Source organism: Micrasema longulum, unplaced genomic scaffold (assembly GCF_059751315.1).
Source record: "Micrasema longulum isolate JH-2025_06_02 unplaced genomic scaffold, ASM5975131v1 h1tg001243l, whole genome shotgun sequence".
Lineage (NCBI taxonomy): Eukaryota > Metazoa > Arthropoda > Insecta > Trichoptera > Brachycentridae > Micrasema > Micrasema longulum.
Window position 1 is genome coordinate 311,084 of NW_028278430.1, and position 10,342 is coordinate 321,425.

Sequence of the window (10,342 nt, forward strand, 5' to 3'; positions counted from 1 at the left end):
AAAATTTATGTACCAGTCTCCGGGAATGTAACTTTTACGATGGAATTTCATTCAATATGTCTCAGGTTACTGCAAAAAGCAGCTCATGTAATATTTTCATACTTTTCCCGTTGCTTTTTAATATTTATTTATTTATGTTCAACATAGTGAGTTCAAAAGGTTCTAAGAACTTATGTAAACATTTTATTTGCGTCATATTTAATGTCACAATTTATTGAGAACAGGTATTTTTAATAGATTTTGAATTTTTTATTTTTGTTTTTTCCAGATTTTACGGTGCAAGTACAGTTGAGTGGAAAAAGTGTTAAGAATACCTCGTCCTAGGAGGAGGAAAATTTAGATAGTTGACTGTTTTGGTGGGGAAGGAAGGCGAAACTCCACTAACCTGCTGATGATGAAGCGTGACGTGTGCTAGAACCTGGCTGCTGAAGCTGGCGGGAGTGAGACGCTGGCACAGCTGTATGTATGGAACTAGCGCGGCGGTCTAAATGGACGCTGGCACAGCTCGCTTGTTGAACAATTTGTGAAGCACTTCAATCGGTTAACAATAGATTAGTACGGCCATTTTTAATGTTGTTACCGGCACTCACACGTAGGATTATTGTTACGTGGAGTGCGCTTAGAAATGGGAAGGACGGGTAGGTAGAGTTGTTTGAAAGTTGGTCCGACTAATTACATTTTACATACAAATATTGTTATGTATAATATGGTATTTTGATATTTCAAAATATTATAAAAACTTAAAATTACAGGGCCTCGATTATGATGGAAAGTTAAGGACGTCATACCTCCACCGTGACGGTATAGTTGAATATAAATTCTCAAGCGACTACGAAGATACACTATCGACCCCCCACCTTCAAGTTTTGGGTAGTTACATCGATATGAAACAAGGGAAAGCATGCGTCACGGTAACATATCTACGCAATAAAATGATATAGCTTCAGTCATAGTCATAGTTGAAAATACAATTCTCCCGACCGATTACGAAGATACACTACCGACCCCCTCACCATCAAGTTTTGATGTAAGTACATCGGTTTGTACCGACGGGTCTAGGACCCCTCGATACGTTTATCTATGCATTAAAAGTGACAAAAATTTTGTTCTCTCCAGCAATTTTTCGAGCAAATAAGAAATCGAGTGGAGAAAAGTCTGCCTCGTTGTGAAGCAAAAGGTGCATTTGTCTGCCATTTTTGAGGTCCTAGTTTTGATTCCTGGTGAGGTGGATGTCAAATATTGATTTGAAGGGTTGTTTAAACAGCAATATTTTATAGTTTCTGGACATAAGCATGAGACTGATCACCTTACCTTTAAGTAACAGATGATCGAAATACGCAGCATTTTCTTTACCGATACTGTGCCCTATGCACCACTGGGTGCAAAGAAGGAAATTATTATGATGAATCAATTATTTTTTTTCCTCATGTGCCTTATTTTGAATTTTGCACTAATGAGTTTTAAACCAATGAGTTTTGAGGGTTCTTCATATTATTAAATATTGGATACATTAAGAGGTGTAGATAACTTGATTGGCAATAACAACATATCTACACGCCTACATATCCTGGCCAAGTTATTCGACGAAAGTCTTTCCTAAAGGAAACAGCTAGAACTTCAGTCATATATAGTTTTAAAATTTTTACTCAACAATTAAGTGAAAACACTAGATTTTGTATACTAGTTTTTTGTAAAGTATGATACCGTCAAAAGGGGTAACTTGAGACTGGGATCTAACTTGAGACGTTTAGGATATAAATTTAAAATTTGTATAGAAGACCAAGTATGATACCGTCAAAAGGGGTAACTTGAGACTGGGATCTAACTTGAGACGTTTAGGATATAAATTTCAAATTTGCATAGGAGACCACAATGACGTAGTAATTTGTCTCATTATCAAATTTATTTACGGTCGTGATACCAAGAAATCGACATTCTTATAACAAAAGCGATGTCAAATTAGCTAGTCGAGACCAAATAAACAATGTGAAAACGTACGCCTGAAAAAGTTTTCAGAGGGAGACATATCTTCTCTAAATTAGTTCTGAAATACAATTGCCCATGATTTTGTTTTGTTAAACAGTTTTTGTAATGCTTATTTTCCCAAATACATAATTTGTTTAATTTCGAGTATCTCAAGATATCTATATTCCCCTTCTAACTCGAGATATGACAAGAAAATGAGCAGTGTCCCAAAATACCCCCCCAATCTGCTTTGAGGTGCAACTTGAGACTACATTTTTTAAAATTTTATTTTATTTTTTATTTATTGGGGATATCAACAGTAATATATGTAACAAAAATATAACAAATAAAATATACATTGAATAAAACCAATGACAGATATCCACAGAAATACATTAAATACACGTACAATACATACTAGTGTGTTTGTGTGAGTGTAAGTGAGGGAGAGGGTGGGTGAGTGCGTATTATATTGGAATGAGGGTGGACATGTGAGTAAATATCGACAAGTGTCAAGTGTCGAAAATATAAATACATATAAAATATTAAGAATTAGAGATAAAATAAAATAAAATAAAATGAAATAAGATAAAATAAGACTTTATTATTGAAACTAAGTATAAGACAAAAACGTATGTTTTTAGACGTGAATTTTAAATGTTATTTAGGAAGTGCCCTAAGCTTTAAATGTGCTTAAAAGGGAAACATTGACTAAAGGATTGGATAAATGCACCATTTTATCAAATTACGATACAGTTTATTCTGACTTTAGTTAAGCGTTCGACAAGGTTTCTCATACAATTTTAATACACAAACTTAGTTCATTGGAAATTACTGTTTATATCTTGGAATGGTTTAAAAGCTACCCGTTATCAAGGAAAATCTTAGTAAAAGTATTCGGTTCCAACTCGTATCAGTTTGAGGCATCTAGTGGGTTACCCCAAGGCTCCCACCTGGGACCAATACTGTTTTCTTTGTTCGTTAACAAAATTGTGTCGATATATAAAAGAGTAGACATTCTTCTCTTTACCGACGATCTCAAAATTTCAAAAACTATTACCTTTGATATCGGTTGTGGAGTTCTTCAGTCTAATTTGGTAAGGCTTTACAACTGGTTCCAGAAAAATGAACTTTTCTTAAATGTCGACAAATGTTGTGTAATATCATTTACAAGAAGTAAAAACTAAAAAGAAGAAGTAAAAGTACAAAATCAAAAATATAAATCTGGGAAGAACTACACAAATAAAGGATTTGGGGATAGTTTTAAACGAAAAATTATCGTTTATTCTTCACATTGATACCATCACTAATAAGGCGATGAAATGTCTTGAATATTTGCAGCAAACTATAAAGGATTTTAATTTTATCACTACCCTCAACGTATTATTTACTGCCTTAGTTAGAATTAATTTAGAATTCGATTCAACGATTTGGTCACCTTATGTCAATGTTCATATTTTTAAGTTAGAAAGACTACAACGTAAATTCCTTAGATTCATCAATTACAAACTTAATATACCCACTGAAAATATTGATTGCGATAATTTATTGTGTTCACTAAATATGTCAACTCTTTGAAGAAGAAGAATTATAAATGATTTATTAAACTTATATAAAATTGCAAATGGCGTATTGAACGTCCCGGAATTAAGTAAAATTATCAGCATAAAACTACCCGTTCGAAATAATCGGCAGCTAAAGTTTTAATATCCTGGCAGTCAAAATTATTATTACAATTCACCAATACTTAGACTACACCGGCTAGGTAACGAGTATGAAGAAGTTGATTTATTTCGTCCGTCTTTATATAATTATAGGTTAAGTATTCAAAAGGTTATAAATTAATGTGAATAAAACTCCTAATATTGGTCTTTATTTACTATTTTTTTTCATGTATATCGATAATAATGTATATACTTATGTGTATGTAAATATATATGTAAGCATGCATGTATGTATATGTGTGTATGTATGTATGCATGTGCATGTGTATGTATGTGTGTATGTTTTATCTGAAAATATATTAAATATCTTTCTATATACCCATATACCTATGTTGTACATTTCCATATTTTTTACTTATTATTGTATCTTTCAGTTTTTCTTATGGTATCTTTAGTTTTAACTAAATATACATACCTATGTATTTCTAATAAATGTAAAAGCCCGTAGCGCGTGTAAATAAATAAATAAATAATTGTAAATGAACTTTTGGTAGAAGTTAAAAGTTCGATTTCGTCTCAAGTTACCCCATTTGACGGTACTTTTAACTGAAAAAAAAGATATCACTCACTCTAGGCTCTAGAGAGACTATCGTGGAATGACTGCCGGGATATGCAGCTAATGTTGTTGTCCACAATCGACAAACCTACTATTAAATATCTTACAACTACAGTATTTGCTCACAAATGTTCTTGAGTACTTAAAATGTTCTAAATTTGTTGTAACAGACCTAGAAAACATGAAAAAACTGATATATGATAGTCTAGGCATTTTCAAGGCTTATTATCTGTCATTGGCTGATTTATGTGGCCACTTTATACACAGTGTAACATTCGCCATTCTGCCTATGATTAAACATGCACATTTCCTTTACTCTTCCACTGTTGGTTTTCATGAAGTTAATCAGCCAAAACCTTTATTGATGTGGGTGAGATTAATATGGCTGAATTTTTTAACCTACTAGGCAATTCTCACTCGTTATTTTTTAGAAAAATAATGGATTTATTTAAAAATAAATTATTAAATTTAACTTTGTTTCCTGGAATACGTGATTTTTTATTTCTTTATTTAACATGTTAGACAAAATTTTAAATTTTACATTGGTGGATTTATTGCCAAATGGCAACTTCTTCCAACCAACTGATGATGATTTCACTACAAAGAGGTATTATTATTTAGTAATTTAACTTTTTTATTTTTATTTTTGTTTTATTGCTCAAACAACTTTTATTTTTTAAGTACTAATGTTGTATTATTTTTTTTATTATTATTATCTAGTTATTCTTAACTTTACTGTGTTATGTTTATATTTAGTACGTAAGATTTTCTCATGGTTATTGCTATCTTTATTTAAAAATGTTATGTTTCTTTTTAACTTTTTGTTTTATATGTTTACTAAATTGTTTAATTTTAATTATTCTACTATTTCATACTATGTACTACATGATTATTGTGCAATGCTGTGATTATTTCTGTAAATTATTATTTTTTTGAAAAAGGTTCTTTGAACCGTTGATGTATAAATAAATAAACACTTGAAAATACTTTTATACGTTTTGCCAGTTAGTTTAACAAACAATATTTTTTAATAATGTCCAAATATTTGTAGACGAGGTTGGTGCGTAAAGTGTAACGAATAAACTAGTAACGAGAGAACCCTTTTAATGCCCTTTCACCGCTCTTATTTTCTTGCCTCATCTTTCACAGTAGTGGCTGCTCGATTGTGGAATAACCTACCCACTAATGTTAGAGACTTTACCACTAAGTTAGTTTGTTAGTTCTCAATTTACATTAAAATTAAGATTGAAATGTCACTATCTAAATGTATGAGTTGATCTTTTCTCCTTCTTCTTTCTTTTCCCTCACCTCTCCTATCCTCTCTTCATAGTAAAATGTAATTTTTTAGTTTATTTTGTTTTAAATTTGTGAATACAATTATGAAATTCTGCATAATTACATAGTACATGTCCATATACTTGAGATTTTCTCAAACTGAACGGTTTGGGTAGGTAGGAAGAAATTGCCTTAAGGCAATATGCCCGCCCTTATATGTATATAAAGTGTTAAATAAATAAAGTGTTAAATAAAAAAAATGTGGTCACTTTAACCAGTCTATGACAGATCATTAGCTCTGCAAATGCTTAGACTTCCAAATTCCATTCTCAAACATGTTTTTTCTCTCTGTTGCAACAGATTTCCATCTTTATAACTGCCTAGGAAGTGAAATCCAACGTTGTCTAAAATGATTTAGACACACTCAAAATATTCGAGTTATTTCTGTTTATTTTAATTTTTGGTACAAAAACTTTCAGATTTTTATTTATGGACCATTAAATTACGAAAACGAATAAACTAAGCAATTTGATATGCTTAATTGAGAAGCATTTATATAATTATTCCATAAAAATATTTTCTCTGGAAAATTTCGGGGAACTAATTTTGACTTTGATTTGAAGCTCACTCCTGGGGCTATATTTATTTCTTTTTACTGTGCTTTTTTAAAATTACGCTTCGCCATGAACGGATTTCAGAATTAATTAAAATCCAAAGAATTGCTTTTCTGAAAAAAGTTTGTTGGTACTAACATAGATATATTTTCTCGTTTTAATAATAACACGGCAACCTTTAAGTACCTAAGTAAGTAAAAAACTTGTCTTCAATTATTTTTCTTAGTCTTGATCTATGGTTCATAGATATGAATCGGTACTCCAAAGAGTAAGTTCACTGTTTTTAAAAATAAAAATGAATTGTTAATAGGCAAACTTAATTTGTTAAATAACCCACAAAAGAAAAATGTCGTTTTACCATGGCAATGATTTATAAAAGTTTTGTCATTTTGAAATTACTCCGTAACGTCACGAGTTTCCGTAGGTGAGTTGTGCTGCCATTAAAAAAAAACTCCGCAGTTGTCAAAATACACTAAACGTTGGAAAAAATAGCTACCCAGAAACCGGAAATCTATAACAACACATAACTACGCTGTAATTGATTGGTGAAACATGAATTAAAACTATTTTTATATATTTTTGATACATTTGTTTAACCCGTATTTCAAAATCATAAGTGTGAATTTTGATTTAAAAAATATATTTCTCTGGTAATAATACCATAAGGTCATGTTAAATTTGGCGTTGACATTTTTTTTAAAAAGCAACTCCACATTTTTAGGAATAAATAAACAAACAAACAAACAAACCATCACGCCGTTTCCTCGTAAGGGTAGGCAGAGAGGATAGAACGCCACAACACTCTATCTTTGCATACAGATCTCGCTTCCTCTACACATCTTATATATCTTATATATTTTATACATCTTCTCATGCACGCGCGCCGATTATTCCGACTTTTGACATGTCCATGTTTAAGTATTTGTTGGATTTGGTCATGCCATGTCTTTCTCGGTCTTCCTCTATTTCTGCATCTATCAACATTCGCATTGTAAATATTCTTAGCCGTTCTCTCGCTTTACATTCGTTCTACATGTCCAAACCAGCGCAGAGCTCCTTTCTTGATTTTGTCGATAATGCTTGTCTCAGCCTTACATAATGTACGGATCTCAACATTTGTGCATCTATCGTTCATAGTTTTACCACACATTCGCCTGAGAGATCGCATTTCGACAGCATTCAGCCTACTTTCATCCCTGTTTTTCCAAGTCCATACTTCGCTCCCATACATTAGGGACGGGACCAGGACTCCGTTGTGAACGGCCAATTTTGCCTCTTGTGACAAGCATTTATTTGCCATGGTCGATTTAAGTGCACCGTTCACTCTGTTCCCGGCACTCACCCTCCTTTCAATATCTTTCTCAGTCATTCCATCCCTAGTGAACATACTTCCCAGATACAAAAATTCCTCTACTTGTTTTAGTATAACTCCATTCACAGTGATTTCACATTTAGCCATACTTTCATTTCTTTCAAAAACCATCACGATCGATTTATCGACATTCATCAGCAAATCGCTTGTCTTGCATACATCGTAGACCTTTGTTACCAAGAATTGCAGTTGCTCTTTGTTGTTAGCAAGGAGTACAGCATATAATGTTTTAAGAATTGTAATTTTGTTGTGGTGATCTACAAAAAAAAATAAAGAAAATATGCAGAAAAGATAATTATGAAACAAGATAATATGTTGAAAAGGTAAACAGAAAAAAAAAAACGATAATGTGTTACGAAGATGTTCATAAAAAACAAGTTATTTTATTGGTAATATGCTAGAAAAATACTTAGACAAACAAGATAGGTAATGTGCTTGGAAGATAATACAGAAAAAAACATGTATTTATAGGTAGTAATACGGTGGAAAGATGCACGGAAAAACAAGATAGATGTGATAAAAATAATATAATGTACAGAACACAATATATTTACATTAATAAAATACAAACACACTAAATACAACAATAAAAGGTGAGTATTTTAAGTTTATACAGATAATCAATTTAAGATGTAAATTTCTACCTGTTTCCATTGTAGAGTTGTCCTACGGTAGCTGTAAAAAAAGCAATATGTTTAGTTGTAAATACATAACTTAAAAAAAGAAATTTATTTTACGTTTTACAAAACACTTTTTGTTTGAAATATTAATACTGGGCACAACCTGTGTCGAGGTATTCATTTACATGATTTAATATAAACTTATGATGTCTAAAAAAATATACATAAAATAATACACATTCATTTTTAAATCCACACAGATATATTAACATAAATAATAAAAAGAAAAAAAAAGGAAAAAAGAAGAAAAAAAACAAAATTATATTATTAGTACAGCTCACATATTTTACTACTGGGCAGACATTAGGCCAAGAACAAGGTACTGTTGTAGGCACCTTTACATCGGTAAGTTCCCGGTGGCCCAACATCCGCACGAATGCCACATATACATACTCGTATATGACATAATATATTCATCGAGACACTGATACAAATATAAAACATGAAATGGAAAAATAATTTTATATAAACAAGTCTACTGCTTTAGTGGGGTGGCCATCTCAAGACAGTTCTCGGGACACAAATCAAGTAGCCATTTTTTTACAAATAATTTAAATTCCTCAAGATTTTTATGTACTTTTGTGACAAATGGTATATTTTTATATATTCTTGCAGCAATGTCTACATAACTTTAAAATATATATCCCATAAATGGAATTGAAGCACATTTACAAAGGTATTTTTACAATCGATATACTGTCAACATTTTAAATGTGTTTAGTTTTTTATGGAAAAACAAAATTTATAAAAAGCATTTTTAATGTGTAAATGTAAATTACCAGTAGAGACTAACCTAACCGGGGGACATTCTACACTAATTTTTAAATGCACAAGTTTGATATAGATTCTCTGGTGTTTATTTATACAGAAACAAACAGTCGACAAAGATATAGTAACGTGAAAAAGATACGGTTTAAAGGCAAACCAGCGAAGTTTCTAAATAAAAATCATACATATTCAATTGTGGTATAACAAAAGGGTGTGTTTGTGTGTATTTGTATGAGAGTAATTGTAGAGCTGTGTTTGTGTAGGAGTAAGTGTTCAGGCTTGTGTAAGCTTGAGCATCATTAAATAGCAAGTGGGAGCGTATCGCATCCAGGAAGAATGAGTCTTAATTTATTTTTAAATAAATTAAGGGCATGTTAAATATATCAACAGATGAAAAAAAGCATTATAGTTTGAGCAAAAACGATATAGGAAAGAGAGTTGTGCATAGTTTGTGCTACAGACTGGCAGATGGAATAAATATTTATTTCTTGTCATGCGAAAGGGGACATTAAGATTAATTTTGGAGAGTAGGTTAAAAGAGTCTACTTTATGGTTTCATAATGGTCGGGTTGTGGTCCCGTGGCTAGTGTCTCGGACTCACGGGCCAAAGGTCCGTGGTTCGAATCCCACTCTACTCCAACTTGATTCCATTTTCTAATAGTGAGTTATTTACAACTCGTTGAAAATGGGTCACAAAATTAAATATTTGGGTAAATCATAAAAAAAACGCAAATATTTCTTTTTAAAAAAAAAATAAAAATATATATATAAATAGCATAATTCAGATATAAAGTGCGTCTATTTTCAAGGGTAAACAATCCGTTTTGATTAGCTGTAAGTGCAAAGCGTTTTATTGTTTTTTATTATCTAGGTATTAAAAAAAAATTCGTTAAAAATTTCCAATCCTTTCAATGTTAAATATATTATGTAAATGTGTAATAGCACAGATAATTATTCATGTAAAAAAATTATATGGGGAAAATAAGATAAAATAATATACTTGAAAAACAAGATAATATTGAGAATGTTAATGGCAAAAAAAAACAATTAATGCATACGTGTGTTTCTAAATGTGTCGTCAAATTGTTACTTGACAACTTTAATAAACAACAGCTTTAACAAACCGATTTCGGTATTGTCGATAGAGATGTGCATTTATTTTACAACGGCTCACAAGATGGCTACCGACGCCGTGTCGCGTGACTGTCGCTCATTTGTCACACGCCGGTGACGCTTATTTCTGTTTTCCCGCCTTATTTAGACAGCGCCATTTCCCATTTCCCGCCAAATAATGAACGGATCGCGTTAGATCAACAACAATCTACATTAGGTAACATTCTGTATGTTATCCACAGTAAGCTCAAAATACCTTAATGGCAATAAAAGTA

The 10,342-nt window shown here is 31.6% G+C and overlaps 1 protein-coding gene across 1 annotated transcript in view; it reads right to left on the reverse strand.

The window, feature by feature from the left end:
* The window catches only part of LOC148276314 (uncharacterized), a 60,258-nt gene extending 50,118 nt beyond the window's left edge, over window positions 1–10,140 (reverse strand). The window contains exons 1-2 of the mRNA XM_088234452.1: window positions 10,013–10,140; window positions 8,151–8,181 (exon numbers count right to left, since the gene is read on the reverse strand). Coding sequence (XP_088090578.1) covers window positions 8,151–8,160 — 10 coding nt within the window. The 5' untranslated portion in view covers window positions 8,161–8,181; window positions 10,013–10,140. The remainder of the gene's footprint in view (window positions 1–8,150; window positions 8,182–10,012) is intronic.
* Between the last annotated feature and the right edge of the window lie 202 nt (window positions 10,141–10,342).